Source organism: Bremia lactucae, linkage group LG11, assembly GCF_004359215.1.
Source record: "Bremia lactucae strain SF5 linkage group LG11, whole genome shotgun sequence".
In the NCBI taxonomy this organism is placed as follows: Eukaryota; Oomycota; class Peronosporomycetes; order Peronosporales; family Peronosporaceae; genus Bremia; species Bremia lactucae.
In genome coordinates this window covers 2,027,293-2,045,659 of record NC_090620.1, presented here as the reverse complement: position 1 = coordinate 2,045,659, position 18,367 = coordinate 2,027,293, and the positions used below count along the sequence as shown (strand labels likewise).

General features: G+C 46.8%; 6 protein-coding genes across 6 annotated transcripts; 3 read left to right on the top strand and 3 right to left on the bottom strand.

Moving 5' to 3' along the window:
* Positions 1-3,596: 3,596 nt before the first annotated feature.
* CCR75_004762 (uncharacterized protein) lies at positions 3,597-6,608 on the bottom strand (the record flags this gene model as incomplete). The annotated part of the gene is made up of 4 exons (XM_067962848.1): positions 3,597-5,963; positions 6,003-6,233; positions 6,312-6,464; positions 6,552-6,608. The coding sequence occupies 4 exons, from the start codon at positions 6,606-6,608 to the stop codon at positions 3,597-3,599; spliced, it is 2,808 nt and encodes a 935-aa protein (XP_067817752.1).
* A 159-nt stretch (positions 6,609-6,767) lies between these two features.
* Positions 6,768-8,100, top strand: CCR75_004763 (uncharacterized protein; the record flags this gene model as incomplete). The annotated part of the gene is made up of 5 exons (XM_067962849.1): positions 6,768-7,222; positions 7,284-7,455; positions 7,525-7,653; positions 7,708-7,787; positions 7,860-8,100. The coding sequence occupies 5 exons, from the start codon at positions 6,768-6,770 to the stop codon at positions 8,098-8,100; spliced, it is 1,077 nt and encodes a 358-aa protein (XP_067817753.1).
* A 178-nt stretch (positions 8,101-8,278) lies between these two features.
* Positions 8,279-9,102, bottom strand: CCR75_004764 (uncharacterized protein; the record flags this gene model as incomplete). Its single annotated transcript, XM_067962850.1, has 3 exons — positions 8,279-8,567; positions 8,646-8,869; positions 9,070-9,102. The coding sequence occupies 3 exons, from the start codon at positions 9,100-9,102 to the stop codon at positions 8,327-8,329; spliced, it is 498 nt and encodes a 165-aa protein (XP_067817750.1). The 3' UTR covers positions 8,279-8,326.
* Positions 9,103-9,117: 15 nt separating this feature from the next.
* CCR75_004765 (uncharacterized protein) lies at positions 9,118-10,810 on the top strand (the record flags this gene model as incomplete). Its single annotated transcript, XM_067962851.1, has 7 exons — positions 9,118-9,465; positions 9,532-9,662; positions 9,735-9,807; positions 9,875-10,026; positions 10,087-10,235; positions 10,282-10,451; positions 10,520-10,810. The coding sequence occupies 7 exons, from the start codon at positions 9,118-9,120 to the stop codon at positions 10,808-10,810; spliced, it is 1,314 nt and encodes a 437-aa protein (XP_067817751.1).
* Positions 10,811-11,157: 347 nt separating this feature from the next.
* Positions 11,158-12,952, bottom strand: CCR75_004766 (uncharacterized protein; the record flags this gene model as incomplete). The annotated part of the gene is made up of 5 exons (XM_067962852.1): positions 11,158-11,762; positions 11,832-11,908; positions 11,954-12,444; positions 12,521-12,712; positions 12,782-12,952. The coding sequence occupies 5 exons, from the start codon at positions 12,950-12,952 to the stop codon at positions 11,158-11,160; spliced, it is 1,536 nt and encodes a 511-aa protein (XP_067817748.1).
* A 900-nt stretch (positions 12,953-13,852) lies between these two features.
* CCR75_004767 (uncharacterized protein) lies at positions 13,853-16,012 on the top strand (the record flags this gene model as incomplete). Its single annotated transcript, XM_067962853.1, has 2 exons — positions 13,853-14,941; positions 15,014-16,012. The coding sequence occupies 2 exons, from the start codon at positions 13,853-13,855 to the stop codon at positions 16,010-16,012; spliced, it is 2,088 nt and encodes a 695-aa protein (XP_067817749.1).
* Between the last annotated feature and the right edge of the window lie 2,355 nt (positions 16,013-18,367).

Genomic DNA, 18,367 nt, shown 5'->3' with positions numbered 1-18,367 from the left:
GTAAATCGCGTCCTCGAAGAGATACTTCGAGTTTACGTCCAATCGTGTCCGAACTGGAGCTAGTTTTTACCGATGGTCGAATTCGCCATCAATAATTCGGTGCATGCGTCTACAACGCTTACACCGCTCTTCGTGAATGGCTTACGCCATCCTCACATACCCACCCAATTAGAGAGATCCTCTAGTTTAAGGGGGGGGGACTAGCACGAGCAAAACCAATTCTGGCTCATGCTCATCACACGTCGAAGTTAACAACGACGCGAGTGATGTCGATGTCGAAGCAATCGACGTCGAAGATGAGAAAGATCTCATGACAGCGCGCACAAATCGCACTGAAAATACAAAATAAATGAGTCAGCAGAAGAGTTTCTGGTGGCTTGAGAATCAGTAGTCCGTTTCGTACAGATTCCATTACTAAGGCAGTGAACCGGCAGAAACGGAACACCGACAAACATGGAAGAGCAAACGCTCTTTCATTTAAAAGTAGTGATCTATTACTACTGTCTACGGTAAACATACCCAAGTATGTAGTCACTAATACGGGTAGTATTACACTACTACCCAAGTTCACTAGGCCTCTTCGTGTACTGCATCGCAGAGGCAATGCGTATAACAAAAGAATTGCCACGAAGAATGTGGACGCATACTACGTTTTACGTTGGTCGGCTCCGCCCGTACCATCAGTACGTGATTTCTTACGAGGACGGATCTGACCACCCTTTTCAAGAACCCCTAACCGATTATCGTGGTCACGAACAAGATTCTCATGTTGAATCTGGAAATTGATCCGAAGGTTCTCGAAACCGCGATGAGCGGATGACAGCTCATCACGAAGAGCGTGACATTTCCGTTCGTACTCCAACACGGAGTGCGCACTCTTCGAACGGGTTTCCAACCGATCTTTTTAATGACCCTGCACTGTCTGCGCCAACGAGCGACGCTTACCGCGCTCGTGATCAAATCCCTCCTCCAATTCATGAAGGAAGCGATGGAGTTTGTCGATCTTCGACTCTAGATCCGACACATAGGTCGGATCTAATCTTTGCTCCTACGCCACAACGATTGGTGTATTTTCACGGTGGTCAACGTTTCCTTGTGGTACGTATTCTTAACCATCGTGATGTGTAGGGGTAGCGAACGAGTTATCTTGTTCGCTGGCGCGGTTACCCACATTCATATGACGGCTGGGGGCCTCGTTCCCAGCTGGTTGTTGACGTTAAGGGTTTCGTTTGTCAGTTTGACGAGATCCATCGGATGGATCAGAAGGTCCGTTGGAAAACACGCGCTCCTGGCTGGCGCTTGTAAATCGATTGCAAAACGTCAATCGCATCGCGCATCTCGATAGAGATGCGAGCCCTTCGCAAGGGCGAAGAAATTTAATAGACATCCCCTTTTACTCGCTTCGTCTTGTCAGCACAACATGGACAGGGATCACCCCACGTGAGGCACGGGAGTCCTGTCTCACGAGACAACCGATGCAATTTATACCTTGCCCCGGTAGGAGTTAGTTTCTCCAACTTAACGCGAATAGCGTTAAGTCTTTAAAGCCAGGCTTCGCGTCCAATATCTTTGACATTGCGAATGAACGCGCTCCAGGCTTGCATCAGCGAGATTTTATCTCGCTTGTTGTTGCCACTAAACCATCGATGCTTAAGAAAAGCAGCGAGATAAAAATCTTCCCCAGCGCGAATATTCTTCGCGCTAAGATCAAGGCCATGTAGCTTTGTCGCAATAAATAAGTAATATTGAGTGAGAGGAGAAGTTTCTCCAGACAAGCTATTGACAAGCCGTTCGGGCAAAAGCCACGGCTTTTCTCAGGAGCAAGACGAGACATTTTATTGTCTACGCTTCCCTGGTTGGTACCCACTGAAGCAAGAAACCCACAAGAAATTCATTACGATGGCTTACGCCATCGTCAACATCACGCACAGAAATTAGTGTGGGTGACGGCACGGGAGACGGTGCTGGCGATGAGGAATTATTCTTATCGTCGGAACCAAACATGCTGTTGCAAACGCTGTTAGCACGTCTATCCGATTGAGCCTCTTCATTCGAAGGCTCATAGTTAGCCGCCTGACGACTATCAGGCAACTGTTTTGCTCTCCCTGAGTCGGCCATTTCGTCCGACTCGCATTCGTAGTCGACCTCCAAAGAGAGGTCGCATTCACGTGGCGACTCACCACGTGCACCCGCAACATCTGGTGTTGCAGGAGAAGTGATACTACAGCAACGAAGCGACTGCAGCAAGAGACAATAATGCGTCGCCCGCAGCTGCATGAACCGCAGCCGAAGGCGCCGAACTATTCGCATACCGCATGACTTATTAACCATGCGAAAGAATTGAAAATCATGGTTCTGACCAATCAACATCGTTTCAATTAAGTGGTCTTATATCGAGAAAACTATGAAGGGTCGTGGACAGATCAAAATATGTCATGAGAAAAGGGTGCTTAGAACACGACCGTGAGATTAGTTGTCGTTGTCCGATCACAGACCTCAAAGAGAAAAAGGAGACCAATGCCGACACATAAGCCAACAGTCTGATGGTAGAGGGTGTAACTTACGCTTCGGTTATTATTCTTTAAGTGGTATTACACACTAGGGCTGATATACATTAATTATAATCGATAAATCCATATTAATTTTTATGGGTAACGCATGTGTAGCCACCAAGCATAGCCTGGTGGCCGAATCTATATTAAAGTAATTAGGGTAAGTTATCTTACATTAAGAATATAAATAAAGTATAGTTCCCATTTTGATCTAAACCTTCCGTGCCTTTTTAAGACTTGCACTGAGATCTGTAAGAGCTAAAGGCTTTCATAGGCACATTCTCTTGGGCCTACTTGCCGTGTGATTTTTAAAATTCTCAAGTCCTTGAACAGGTCTCTACGAGCTTGTTCGACTCTGCGAGTTGTTAATTTGTAACGGGGCAACTTTTGCTAGTACTGATAAAGGACAATCAACCTACACAAATTACGTAAAGGGGACTGTGTAACATTACGAACACGACGTACAGAGGAAGGTTCTAGTACCTAAAAAGCACTAGCAATTAAACGTAAAATTAAAAACTGCAGAATAGACAAAAAGTAAAACAAGCATCAAAGAAATTAAGAAATTTAAAAATCACACAGCAACTGGCCCAAGAGAATATGACAGATAAAAGGCCTTTACTACGGGAAAATACGACTTGGAAGTTACAGGACAAGTACATGAAAACTGATGAAATAGTAACTTGGGGAACGCCTAATCGTCTCTTGTAACGATTAGCGGGATTAACCAATCAATAGAACTTATGTCTAATTGCGTCAATATTACCATATTTGGTAATATTGGAACTATCAAGTCAAAACTAAGAAAGATAAGACTTTTTACTTCTTTATTCATTTCCTCTCATAGGATATAATAATATTATTCCTCTTATAGGAAATAATATATGTGACGGGGTGCCCGTTACATAAATCCTTCAATTTTCAGTATTAAAAAGGACTAGAAACAATGCACGCAATTATTTTTTATTTCTATGTAAAATCTCAAAAGTGCCCACTTGGGCAAAACTTCCACAAAGTTGCCATCTTGTTCTATTTGCTGTGACCTCAGTTCTCGTCAACGTGAACATCCACTACACGAAACCCGTCAAAGAATTCCTTGTAGCTAATTTCTCCATCCTTATTACTGTCCAGATAGAGAAGCAATTCTTCAATCTGATCGTCCGAGAGCGGTGAATTAAGGACGACATTGAATGTTTTTATGCCTGTGCGAAAGTTGCCACGGCTGATGGTTCCGCTATTATTTGCATCAAACATCCGAAAAGCGTTGCGAATGTGGATGCGGTGTTGATAAAAGACATTCGAAACCTGTTGCAACACGGAGTTTTGCCACGAAAGGTTACCCGACTCGAGTGCCTCGTGTTCTTTTAAATCATGCACGCTAAATGCGGCCACAAATTCCTTGTAATCAATCGAGTGGCCACCGTCTTTATCCACGGCAGCCATGATACGATCCAATACTTGTGGCTCAAAAGCAAACCCGAGTTGCTTTAGCGCTGACTGAAATTCACTATGTGACAAAACCCCGTCCTGATTCTTGTCAAAGTGATAAAAGTGGTACTGCAACGAACCACGACGGGCAAAAAGGGTTTTGCCAATTTGCAACAATGCTTGCATCGTTTCGACGTCGAGGTTTGTGGCTGAGTGGCGAGTAAACGTCGACTGATTTTCTCTAGGGACTTCGCGGCGGATCAAAAGAGGCTCTGGATCGAGCATGACGTCCTTCGCTGGAGTGGCCGATGCACTCGGCAACTTGAGCAAATCCGAGACGGTTGCCCGATGTTTAGCCACACCATTATCGCGTTTTGGACCTAAATCGGTAAAAATCACCTCAAACCGTTGTGCAAATTCCTGAAAATCAATCCGACCATCATCATTGGCGTCGGCCGTGCGCATGAGGGCAAAAACTTGCTGGTCCGAGAGACCCGTATCCATCTGTTTGAGGGTATTTAGAAACTCTTCGTATTCGATAAATCCATTGGCATCGGCATCAAAGATTCGAAACGCCTGTTGCGTGTCCCCTGCGCCCATGGCCCAATACAATTTCGTACAAATGACGGCAATAATACTTTCTTGCCACCCACTGTGGTCCATGACGTCATTAGCAATGCGATAGCGCGATAGAAAGTGCGAGTAATTAATCCGGTTCGTCGTGTCGTCAAGCAACGTCGCCAGTTGTGGCTGATATGTCAGAAATGGCAAATCCAGTTGCAACACGGACCGCAACGCTTCGGCCCATACCAATCGCGACACGGACCCATTTCGCTCGTCGTCATGTTGCGTGAAATACCAATACAAAGATGCCTTGTGGTCACAAATGCGTTCGGCAATCAGGCGAAGTGTATCTTCTTCCAACACGTGTTGCATCTCGGCAGACGCTTGAAACGTGTTTTCATTCATACTATGGGCGTAAAACTGTTGGATTTCAGGACGTAGGTCGGGTCCAAGGGTTAAGAAGGCCCCTTTGTTCATTTGCGTCCCACAGTACCGCGAAGCAGAAAAGAGTGTGATCAAGCGACCACCATGGAGGATCTCAAATCCTTCGACGACGCACTCGTGGGACCGAATAATCAACGCAATCTTATTAAGACGACAGAATTCATTGGTAATATTGATTCCAAATTCAATCCCCGCGCCACGTTCGGAAGGTTGCCGACTGGCAATTGGACGTGGGTCACTCCATAATAAATCTTCAAACAATTTATCTTCCAACGTCATTTCGTGAAGCGGGGGTTCCCTTTTGCGTGCAATTTTACGCAAATGGGCCAATGTCACATTATCGCGCGAAAAAAGGCCACCATGCACAACAAACACTTTTTGTTGCAACACGGCACAAAGCGGAAGGGACCCAAAAAACGTCTGAAAGGACTCAAAAAGACGCGCAGGACGCTCAACGTCGTCTTCGTCGGCACCCGCGTACTTGGTCCAGACTTCGTCTTCGAAACCCATCCACGAGTTTTGGTTGCGTGATTCGTGGTTCCCGCGGTTCATGAACACGCTCGTGGGATCCAAAAGACGAAAGAGTAAAATTGTCATGACGACTTCGACGCCATGCATGCCCCGGTCGACAAAATCGCCATTAAAAAGGTACTTTTTCGTGCGAGTTGGGACGCCATGGATGGAAAAGATGGAGAAAAGGTCTTGCAATTGACCATGAAGATCCCCAACGACGGTGATGGTTTCGTCTTCGTTTAGGCTAATTTCTTGTAACGTTGGCAACGGCGCCAATGATTTTACTCCTTTGTGGAGAATTTCTAATACATATTTGTGGTGCAATATTTGCATGGTCTTGAAAGAGTCTAAAATTTCAATTACATTCGATAGTTGCAAGGGCCAGACCAAGTGAGGGCCTTTGTACTCCGAACTAATTGCAATCTCCGACACGGCAATTTCTGATACTGTCCGATTAAAGGACTAAAAGGATATGCAAGACAAGAAATTAAATTTTTGCACATATGTAAGCGACTCATTTGCTTTGAACAAAACCTTTTTTTTAATCAATTGAGCAAGTGTGTGTTCGGCGGATTTAAATTGCTCCGAGCGTTTGAGGTTTAGTTGCTCTTGCGTGTTGTCTAGCAAATTCCACGCATGTGAAAATACCAGATGGCGAAACTTTTGCGACGCACGGTACCGCCGCCAAACACTTTGCACCACACAAGCAGCCCCATCTTCCTCTGAAAAAGCCTACGCAATGGCAAACAAAAATCCCGATTTATCGATAATTTTATAAAATGAAAATGTTGTGCGACAAAAGCCACATACACTGAGTTGCTCTTCCCGAACAAAAAGTCCATGCAACGGTTTGCACTTGAACAAACGCTCACCGTCTTCGATTGCTCCATCATTATCCCCACAGGCTCGAATAAGCTCCACTCCTATCAAATCGGTGCGACGATCAGGCACATGGCAAATTTTCTAAACGAGACAAGTGGCAACATGAGAATGCCAGTGTTGCCATTTGCGCTCCTCTGTCGCGGTAAAGGAACGTGCGCAAGACCTTACCCCAGCGTATTTGCCACGCACCAAGACGCGAGCACCCTTTTCGACATGAAACTCCATGTCTCTTTTTTTTTTTCAAGTGGCAACTAGCGGCAGCAAAAAGGAATGAAAGCGGTTGCCATACGGACGCAAACAACGAGTGACAATACCGGTAAACATGCCAACGCACGAGGTAGGAATTAATTAAAAGGTAAGTTTTACACAAAACGCCGTGCCCGCATGGATGTTCAGCAGCTGCGGCAGCTGTACCACGCGCTGCTTCCCGATGACATTATTGCCACAGACTATGAGCGGTGGCGGGAACTCAAACGGCTTGTGATTGTGCACGGATTACCTCAGGATGAAGGATTCGAACTCGATGTTGAGGGCGCTCGTACAAGTCGAAATTCCCTCCGCGGACGCGTGTGGAAAGCGTTCTTAGGAGTCGAAAACGACGTCGATATGACAAAATACTCGGCCCTCGTTGGCAAAGGAGCATCACATTACGACGGAGAGATTCGCAACGACACGTTTCGCACGTTTCGAGGCGATTCGGAATTTGCCCAACGCGTGCCCGAGGAAAAATTAGTGCGATTACTTAACGTGTTTATCAACGAATTAGGGTCCACACCTTTGGGTGAAACGAATGAAGAGGAGGGGGAACTTGCTCGATGTGGCAACTTGCCGTCGATTCGGTAATATAAAGTGGCCGTGTTGCAACAAATTGGTGCTTTCGATTACTAAGTGTCTGTGTAGATACGTGCAGGGCATGAATGTTCTCTGTGCACCACTTTTGTATGTGTTGCCCGAGCCCGAAGCCTACCACATGTTTTGCCAATTAATTGTGCGCCATTGTCCACATTACATGGCCCCGCAGCTAAAAGGCGTGGAAAAAGGATGCGCTCTAGTGGATAAATGTCTTCAAACGGTTTGAAAAGTTGCAACAAGGGTTTTTTGTCTTTATTTTTGCCAACCTTTTGTGGCACTGTGGGGGCAGCTCGATCCTGAATTGTATCGACACTTGACCTCACGAGGTATTTGCGCGCAAATCTACGCCCTACCCCTCATTTTGAGTCTCTTTGCTTGCGTCCCACCACTTCATGAACTTCTTCGAGTGTGGGATGTGGTAAGGTTTGCATTAAAAATACATTGTACTTTTGCTAAAATTTTAAGTTGCCAGCTTTTTGCAGTGGGTGTGCATTTTGTCGTGGTGTTAGCAGTTGCTCACACGGTGTTGCTTCGCGAACACTTGCTAAAGCTGTACGTTTTTTTCAGTTTGCTTAACAATTATTGTAACTTGAACTGTATAATTTGGTGGCAATTGCCGAGCAGGGACATGGACTTGATGAAAGTCTTGAGCCTTCGATGTGTTCCCCCTTTACAGTCCGATTTGCTCATTTCGGTGGCTCTACAATTGCTCCATCGCTTACCTGAAGATCTATTGTACGAAATTGCTCGCCATCCGTTCGCAAACCCAGACGCGCCAACTAGCTTGCCATTCCACCCAAAGACAATATCAGCCATCGCGAAGCAAGTGCAGAATCGGCAACAATCTCAAACAAGGGACTTCTAAACGCCCTCGATATGAGTAGGTAGTCCACGCTTAAGCACATCATACGCACCACCTTCAACACTTCTATAATTGTTGGCGGCCGTGGTAGCAACCTTTAAACCGTAGGAATACTAGTGCATTTTGGCGGGAAAGTATGCCAATGCAAAGCAGAAATTATTAATTTAAACAAGTCAAGGAATGTTCTTGAACCTTATTTGTTGCCATTAGAAGCAAATTATTCGTTAATCTATCGACGACCACTTCGAAATTTCGGACGAGCAGCTTTACGCTCGGCCTTTTCCTTTTTCTTCAATAGAGCGGGATCGTTTTCGTCTATCGAATTCGGTGTAAAGACATACTTGAGTACCATGCGTCCACCGTGGTACAGCAAATACCCCGGAATCACGAGGTACACGAGCCAAAAGTAGCTTGAGATCAGTAGTCCTGCTTGCACAAAAAGCGTGACAAGAAGAACGTCCATGGCGTATCTAAAGTGGTTTAAATTCATCCCAAGGTGTATAAGATGAGATCAATTCTATCGAAATTTTTTAGAAGGATCACCGTACCCGCTACTGCCTCCTTCCTCCACTGCACTCACTATCCACGAGTAGCTAAGATAGGTGGAAAGGGTCAAGAAGACGTAGCCTACGATTGTCCACGTAGACACGGAGCTGCCTTGCCACATGATGCAGTACAAAAAGTAGAATCCATTAATGGGTACGATCCACCGCTTCAGCCGCGTACTGAGCGAAGCGCTCGCACGTTGTGCTTTCTTAGCTGCCTGGTTGGCCTAAACGAGCATTAAACAAAAGACAAAACAGGTTCTTTAGCTGCTCAGAAACGTATTAGAGCTCGTTGGAATAGTACCATTTGGATTGATGGCAACACGGTTTTGAAAAAGAATCGGGTTCATTTATTAATTACAAAAGGAAACCAAAATATCCGATGTATACTTTGGAAAGAACCCTGCATTCCTATCAAAAAGAATACCGAAACCAACGATGTCGCTTTCTGGGTATTCATTGAGTTCTTAAACTGATGTCGGACAGTCGAGTTGCGCTAGAGTACTGCGGCGAGTTCCTAAGCCACATTGGCGCGCTTGACGAAGCCAACGGTAGTTTCTTCTCGAAAATTTTTCTAGCAGTCTCATGCAATGCTGATTATCCCTGCCTCTCTGCAGCCATCGCCGAGATTTTATGCAAAACTGGCGTAGAGCTTCCTGAGTCGAGCTCGTTCCGACGGCGCGCACTGCTGGCCGCCATGCGCCGTGAAGTGGATGCTAATCCCATGGACAGTGTCTTTGTATTCGAGCGACTGTTGTATCTAGACGCGGTCCAGCCGTCGCGCTCGAGTCACGCTTTATTCGATTCACCGCTGTTTTTCCACGTGAGATGCTGTTTTTTTTAATTGTGTCGATATCGAAACGGGCTATTTAATTGAGTAATGCCGTAGCTTCTGGTCGAAAGGTATGCTGCCGCATTCCACGGTCTCGATGCGGAGTTATTTAAGCTCGAGAGCGACGACCTGTGCTATACGGACGAAATATACGAGACGTGTTTACTAATTCGAGATACAATGAACGAGTACGGTATTAAAAAAAAAAACCGAGGTAATCTTTCGTCCAATAGTGTCTAAAAAAGGGTCTTTTTCCACAGAAGTGGGTATGGAGCCAACTTAACCAAATTCCTCACGGCTTTTGAATTACTTTTTAAACAAAATGAACCAAAGGTTTGTCGGAAAAAAGTGTTCAAGAAAAAACGTCGAAAAAAATCATGCGTCGTGAAATTGATTGTAGGATTGCTGGGATGCTTTCTATGCGCGTCACCACTTGAATGACGCAATCTTTCGGCGAGATATGAAGCGGGCACTATGGGTGATCGAGTCCGTCACGCTCGGTCCAACAAAGCTCGAGCTTGTCTTACCAGCGGTACCAGTGGAACCGTTTAAGTACGAAATTGTAGCAACCCCTTGACAGGAATAATTACGAAATTGTGTTTGCTATTGTAGAAAAAGGATTTCACGTACGATATTGGAAAAGAAATTTCGTGGGACTCGAGAGGAATGGCAACATTTTGCACAGATATACTCGATTCCAGGAGATCCTCAACACCAGCGTGATGTTATTGACCCCGAACGACATCAAGAAGACGTTGGTTGTACGGGTACAGAGGGTTTTCATTGTCTCCTGTTGAAAGTGGTGAGCTAATCGTGCTACGATGCTGTCAGTGGATGAAGAGGCCACCGAGTCGATACATTCCAATATGTCGGAAGAATCCTCAACCGAGGAAATACCTGTGTCAATACCTCGACGTGCAACAAAAACTTCGATAGCTATTGATCAAGAAGACCGCCGTGCGGTCTCGCGTAAACGGGTATACTTACTATATTGAGTAATGACGGAACATTCGCGGTTGAGGAACTAATTGCAATTTCCATATAGCTTCGAAAAGAAGACGATCAAGTGGCGGCAACGGAACAACGAGGGGCAAAACGAAGTCGCTGGACAGAAGAGGAGGTCACAGCTTTAATGGAAGGGTATCAACTCTATCACTCGTACTCGAACGTGTGGGTTCTAATCAAGTCTAAGTTCCCAAACGAGCTTCAAGGGCGATCGAATGTCGACTTAAAGGACAAATTTCGGAATTTAGTCAAATATGGCAAAATTCAACAACTTCCAAGCGTTACGACCACCGAGACGAAGGGTAATTGTACCGGCAATGACCAAGATTAAAGAAAGTAAAATGGCAGCATCTGTTTCGACGCAACGTTCTTTGATTTTGCACACACGAGAATGTATTTCCTTTTAAACTAAAACCTCATCAGACGGACCAATGTCTTTTGCATTTTTCAAGTCAACCAAATGCACTCTCGAATTCCTGTTTTCGTTGCCCCATTCGCCCCTTTTTCCTGCACACCATGTGCTTGCCACGATTCCTTCTGGTTTTTTTCTGCCTTGAAAGTGCAATGTCCCTCACTTGCAACAACACCCTCGCTCCTGATCTTTTTTTTTTCATGCTGATATGCTTTGTTTCTGAACGCAATAGAACGAGGTGGACCACGCCATCTACACTACTACCCTTATCCTCGGCCTGCCGAGCTGCTCATAGACAAGTCGTTTGGTGTGTTGTACGTAAACCCCTGAAACGTCATCGATGGCCGCGATGCATCCGACACACGCAAACTCCCCAACGCCGAGTTCTCGACGCTATTAATCTGCATTTTCGTAAACTCAGCTTCAAAGTTCTTGGTCTCTTCGGCCTTACCGGCGGCTGCACACGGATTAAAAGGAGGTGGAATCTTGCGATCGTACAAGTCTTGCCAATTCATGCCACTAAAGTACGCATGCGTCTTGACTTCGTCGGCACTTTTACTACCAAGACGCGTATTGGGGTCACGTCGTAGCAAACCACCAATAAAGTCCCGAGCGGCGGGGTCTACGTCATCGGGAAATGTCAACGGCGCGTTGCGCACACGATCAAAGAGTTTCTGACGATTGCGCGTGTACCACGGCGGCAATCCCGTGAGCATTTCGTACAGCACCATGCCCATGGCCCACCAATCCACGGCCGTGCCATGTCCAACCCGGTCTAATATCTCCGGTGGCAAGTACTCGGGCGTGCCACACATTGAATTCGTTCCTTCCGCGCCATCCGTAATGCCTTCTTTCGCAAGTCCAAAATCCGCTACACCAACAAGCACGACGTCACGAATTCAAGTCTCGAGACTTTCAATCCAATGCATGCAACACGTACCGAGTAGAACATGCCCCACTGGATCAAAGAGAATGTTCTCGGGCTTGAGATCACTAGAACGAGTCATCGAGTGCATGCTAAGACGAAAAAAAAAACATTGAGAATGGACGAAACGTACGTACCGATAGACGACGCCAAGGTCATGCAAATGCTCAAGTGCGAGGGTGATTTCAGCGCAATAGTATCGAGCCATGACGGGTGTGAACTTCTCCATCCGAGACAAGTGGAAGAACAGCTCGCCTCCTGGACAGTAGTCGAGCACAAAGTAGAGCTTCTGCGACGTCTGAAATGCATAGTGGAGATGCACAATAAACGGATGCTTGGCTCGTCCAAGCACACGTCGTTCCGTGCGTGTGTGCTCGACCTGGTTGCGACGTTTGACGTTGGATTTATTAAGGGACTTCATGGCAAAGAGACGCTGGCCTTCTTTCTTCCGTACGAGTGTGACTTTGCCGTACGAGCCTTTTCCAATGACTTTCAGCAGTTCAAAGTCGTCAAGTGTCGTCTTAGGGGTGTTGTAAATACTCGTTTCGTCTTCCGAAGATTGCGACGTGGGCGGCGTCGCGTCGTAGGAAATCGTTCGAGCGCCTTGGTACTTGTCCAATGGCTCCTTCTGCAATTATTGCAACAACAACAAAACAAGCGTAAATATCGACTCGAACGAACTCCCAGAAGTCCCGTTGTCGTACATTTGACAGCATAAAGTCTTGAAAAAGCTCGGACGCACGTGGGTCGGAATGGCCCGATGCCGGGTCGAATTGGCACAGCAAATGAAGCCAATTGGACAACTCTTGTTGTCGCTTTTCAATAAACTCTTTATTCAAGGAGCCCAAGAACTTCTTGGGTGGAAGCGCGGGGCAACGATAGCCGTCGCTAGAGAGCTAGTTAAAAAAAAAGAGGCACTTGTAAGTCGTCGATGCAAGTGTTCATCGCACGAGTTTCGTGCGTACCTTGTCGTGAAATTCCTTGAATTCGTGGTACCGATGCTTGACCATGAACATGCCCTCGGGCACCTGTACCTGTACAAAGTAGACGGTCGTCTTGCTGCCATTGTGACTCACGTTGTCGTGGCCCATGATTCCCACGAATTTCAGGCCGTGGTAGCCATCTGGGGAGCTCATGACGGACAATGTATATATAAACAAGGTAAACACGATCAAGAGGATCAAGAGGCACGACGAGGATGCCGACTTTTTTCCCCTCGCGTCCGGGTCTTGAGAATGCGACTGAGAGAAGAACGAGGCTTTGAACGTGTTCGATTGCGGTTGCACAATGAGGGGGCGAGTCTCCAGGCTTTGATTCGGAGGGGACCTTTTAACCTCCCCTCTTCCGTCTTAGTCAAGCATTGAGCAACTGGTTAGCCCGCATCATCTGATTGGGCACTATCTCATGCGAGTGCCGGAACCTTCGGGCGACGTTTAACATTAGATATAGAAGGTTTATGCCGTAACGGCTACTGCGTTACATTGCACTACAGTGTAACCCAATCAGTATGCGAAACCGCAGGCTATGCCTTGTACGAGGATTTATCGAAGCAACGTCTAGTTGCTGCGACGGCCGTACGTGCTCCGCGTAACGACACCGAAGTTTGTTTCTCAAGTCACAACGCATTGACAAGGACGCGTCGAGGCGTTTGTAAGCTCGTGCGCATCAGATCTGCACCAAGTCATCGTGTTGATGAAACGATGACGTGTAGGGTGTGGGTGTTTCTGACTTAGTGCGGGTGGGTGGGTACGTCATACCCACGTACTCCCATTGGTCCTACCTTTGTGCGCACAACTGGTACCAAGATGTCATCTAGACACGTAGTGCAAGATAAGGGCAGCTAGCTACCTCGTAGTCCTTGGTAGACAAGCGAATCGTGGCTTCAAGAGTCCTTCCCGTAAACCATCCGTCTCTCGGCGTCACTCTTTGCCGTTATAAAAAGTAACCAAGGCATCTAGTGCCCGTGCAGCATATTCTGTCCTTCTGATTGGTCAAAAATCGAGTTCCATGTAGTCACAGAATAGAAAAACCTGCCGATGGCGTCCCCCGACTCCGTGAGCATTCGTCATGGCCACTTTGTCGACGCGCAAGGCCGCGTGCGGCTTTTACGTGGCGTGAATCTTGGTGGTTCGTCCAAGTTTCCATTCGGGTACCAGCATACGGACCGCCACTCGAGCAGCAGTTTTTTTGATGGCGCTCGGTCCGTGTCTTTCGTGAATCGGCCATTTCCACTGAATGAAGCACGCGGGCATTTTGCGCGGTTGCAGCGCTGGGGCTTGACGTTATTGCGACTAATTGTGACGTGGGAAGCGATTGAACACGGCGGCCCTGGGGTCTACGACGACGCTTACCTGCAGTACGTGAAAGCTCTTGTGACAATCGCAGCCGACTATGGGCTCAGCATCTACGTCGATCCACATCAAGATGTATGGTCGAGGTGGACAGGAGGCGACGGCGCACCTTTGTGGACATTGGAAGCCGTGGGGTTGAATCCCAAGCATTTTGAAGCAACGAAAGCCGCACTGTGTGTGGAAACGTGTGGTCTCGACGTCGCCAAGTATCCAAAAATGATCTGGCCGACCAATTACTTTAAAATGGCGTGTGCCACGATGTTTTCGCTCTTTTGGGGCGGTGCCACGTGCGCTCCAACGTGTATTGTTGACGGTATGTCCGTGCAAGAGTACCTCCAGTCGCATTATCTAAATGCCATGGCTCAATTAGCTCTTGCTCTCAAGGGTTTATCCAACGTCGTTGGCTTTGGTACAATGAACGAACCGTCTTCGGGTTACTTGGGCCTGAAAGACTTGAATCAACACTTTCATCCAGGTGAACTCAAGTACGATTTAGCTCCGACACCGTTCCAAGGAATGGCGCTCGCCGATGGCCACGAGCAAATGATTCAACGATGGTCCAATGGTCTGAATCAGCACGTGTTTCAACGCCCCGATGAAGTCGTCTTGATCCATTGTCATGGTCTGCGAGCATGGCAGGAAGGACGACAGTGTGTTTGGCGAAACGAAGGCATTTGGGACGTTGATGAGACTACAGGGACGCCAATCTTGCTACGTCCTAACCACTTTGCAACGATTTCATTTGGCGCCCAATGTTACGTGCCTTTTGCCGCGGTACGAATGGCTTTGGGTTGTTTTGAACGAAAGGACAAGCAGTTGATTGAGATTGATTTTCTTGTCTTGTAGCGATTTGCTGAACGCATGCGTCGTATTTTGCCTCACACGTTGCTATTTGTCGAGTTGCCACCGCTCGAGTTTAGTATCGAAGAATTCCCTGAAATTAATGACCACGTGATTCCTCGCGCTGTGAATGCCACGCATTGGTACGACGGTGTCACACTCTTTCTGCAAGCGTGGCATCCGTATTTTACCGTCGATCCTCGCACACGACGACCGGCTTTTGGCTACACGGCCGTGCGCCAGACGCATTTACAGCAGCTTGCGAGTATTAAGAAATACGGGTCCGAACAGATGAAGAACGCACCAACGCTTATTGGTGAGACGGGAATTCCGTTTAATATGAATCATGGCCAAGCGTTTCGAACCGGGGACTTTACGTGCCAACGAAGTGCTTTGGACCATACGATTTCGTGTCTTGAAGCGACGTTGGTCTCGTTCACGCTGTGGTGCTATACTCCGGATAATTGCAATGAATTTGGCGATCAGTGGAATCGAGAAGATTTAAGTCTTGTAAGTGTTGACAAACCCCCTCGATTAGTGGAAGAAGCTCGTTTGACGCATTCCGAACGAGACGCGTGTGCTCGAGCCGCTCACGCGTTTGTGCGGCCGTATGCCACCCGAATTGTGGGGATTCCTTTCAAGTCGGCGTTCTCTCTTGAGCGGGTACGCTACGAATTGGAGTATGTTTCAGATCGTAGCAAATCTCGTGAAGTTGCCATGCCTTCGACCGAGGTGTTTGTGCCTTATTTGCAGTACCCCAAAGGTTACGTTGTCACCACGTCGGATGGTCATTGGTCTATTCAATCGCACGATGGGTGGGATATCATAAGCTATCTCCATGATGCATTGAAAGATAAACACTGGCTCGTGATCACGTCAAAGGACTTGAGGATTGAAAAGCTATATCGAGCTCGCATTCGTCGGCAACGGGTTTTGGTGGTGGCGCTACTGGCACTTGGCGCCTCGATCGTTTATTTAATTCTAGAGGCTGCAGAGGTTTTGTAATCTTTTCAACAGGAGAACGGAAATGGGTTTAAATGTACAAGCTATAATGACACAGTCAGTTTGTTGCTGAAGGAATGAAGTGGCGTGTTGTTCATCGGGTAATTTGTCGCTGGCATTGTGAGCAGCTATTTCTTTGGTGTGGCTGCAACGGCAAAGAAAAACCAGCAGGTTGATCTCGGACGACAACTTTTACCTGAACAGAAAAATATTATTTTCTTTAAGAGGAATATTAAATGAGAATACAATTAGGAAAATGTCTACGGCACCCCATGAAACGGGGTGGTTGTTAATTAATGTATTATCTAAAAGGTAGAGAATATTTGGAGAATATTACTTTAAATGGTAATTTGCTAGGAACTTATCCATGGGTAGCTTTCTAATTAATATAGAAAAAGTGCGGTCGAACGAATGAGTTCGACCGTAAGGAACGATGCCATCTTGGCCATGCTGTCCGGGTTGGACAGAGATGCCCTCCATTCAGCTATCGCCACGTTCATACAACATGAACTTGACGAGGAGAAGGAAAAGGTAGCCTTGCTTAATCAGCAAGGCTCTCAACAGGCAGAACTGTTGAGATTACAATAGGTACAGACCCCTATACCTGGGATGACGCACACGCGTCGTCCTGAAATCTTAAGGATTGACATCTTTAAGTATAGGGAAGTCGAAGAAGACTCCCTCTTAATATGGTTTGTCGAGTTGGACGATGCCATAAGGGCTCGTCAAATCGTCGACGAGCAAATGCAAGTCGCATTTGCTCAGGCAAATTTGGCAGGTCTGAAACTTGATCACTTGGTCTTAAGTTGCACAACCCATAGATCTTAATGTCGCTAGAGGCTTTCTAAGCCCGGCTCAAACAGACGTTTGAACCGCCCAGGGCTGGGTTCAGAGCTCAATCAGATCTTCTGAAACTCAAGCAAGGCAAGCGTGATGTTCACGCTTATTCCCAGCACATACAACTCTTAGCGAGTTGTGTCACGAACAACCCAATTCATGAACACACGTTAATTACGTGTTCATGCAAGGTCTTACGGATGGTCCCGTAAAGACCAACATGTTCCGCTTGGAACTGGATACGCTTGAAGAAACAATATTAGTTGCGGAACAGGCGGACTTTAGCTTGAGATGCTTAAGCTAGTTCGTCATCATATCGTTCTTCAAGATGACACGAGCTTGGATTTCCAGAACCGTAGACCTCTCTTATGTCGAAAGCGAGAAAACTCGCTTTTCGAACAATAAGCGATTGCAGAAATGCAATCGCTGTCAAAAGTTAGGACACTAGGCTTGCTTTAAATCGATCAATAAAGAATTTATCGATCGCAAGTACTTGTTCACGAGGCAGTGGCTACTGCTTCATGATACAGAAATTCGAGCCCGGTTTGTGCTCGATCTCATGTCGAGTGCCTTTATTCTTAGGCAACTCGCATGGAACTGCTTCAGGAAATACATCCCTGAATTCAATCAAATCCTCGTATGCAGGATTTGTCTTAAGTGACTCCCAGGATTAAGTAGTATATCTCTCAATCCGAGTCTTCACATCGAGGACACTTTCGTCCATCGATGAGCTGTTGAGAACCCGTTCGTTCCCTGTAAAAAATCCGCTGACTGATATGGTAACGTAATCGTCCTCCGTGACGAGTACGCAGATCTGCTTGATTTTACTACCATGCAGATCTCTCAAGAACCGCTTAGGTTCTAGGGTTGGTAATTGAGTTATCATCGAAGTTAACTATGGAGGCGCATACAGATCAAGAGTGTAAGCAGCTACTCTTATACCGTCATTAATTAAGACATTAAATGCTTCGTTTTCTTCCTGGGATTTATCCACAGGCTGCCGAGGGATTAATCCCTCGGGATCTTGAAGTCTAGTTACTTCAACTATTTGAGAAGATTCTCCTCAAGTACGTGGGGACCTATATCCTCAACGTCTTCCGAGTGTGATGGCGCTATCACAGTCGGATTCTCCACGGTCGACTCTCTACTCGACCTAGGATCATTGTGTTGTCCCTTTGGGGCAACCGGTATATTCCTTGAATGTCGCCCGCCAGGCGTACATTCATGTCTCAATCCACTCGACTTCTTCGAGTGGTGGACCCTCGGCGCCGCCTGTGCATTCGCACAGCCGCCGGCAGCTGACTCCACATTGTGATTGGTAATCACACTGTGATCTTGTGCGGTTGTACTAACGACCGTACCACAAGTGAGGCCATCGCACTCACTCGTAGTACATCCACACGCTTGTGGACGCTCCAAGACGTTCATCAGATGGCCATCTGATGAACAAGTGGCAGGCATCTTTACGGATCGATGCTGCCAGCTGATCCTTGGCTCGTATTTTCTGAGCCAAGGTAAACC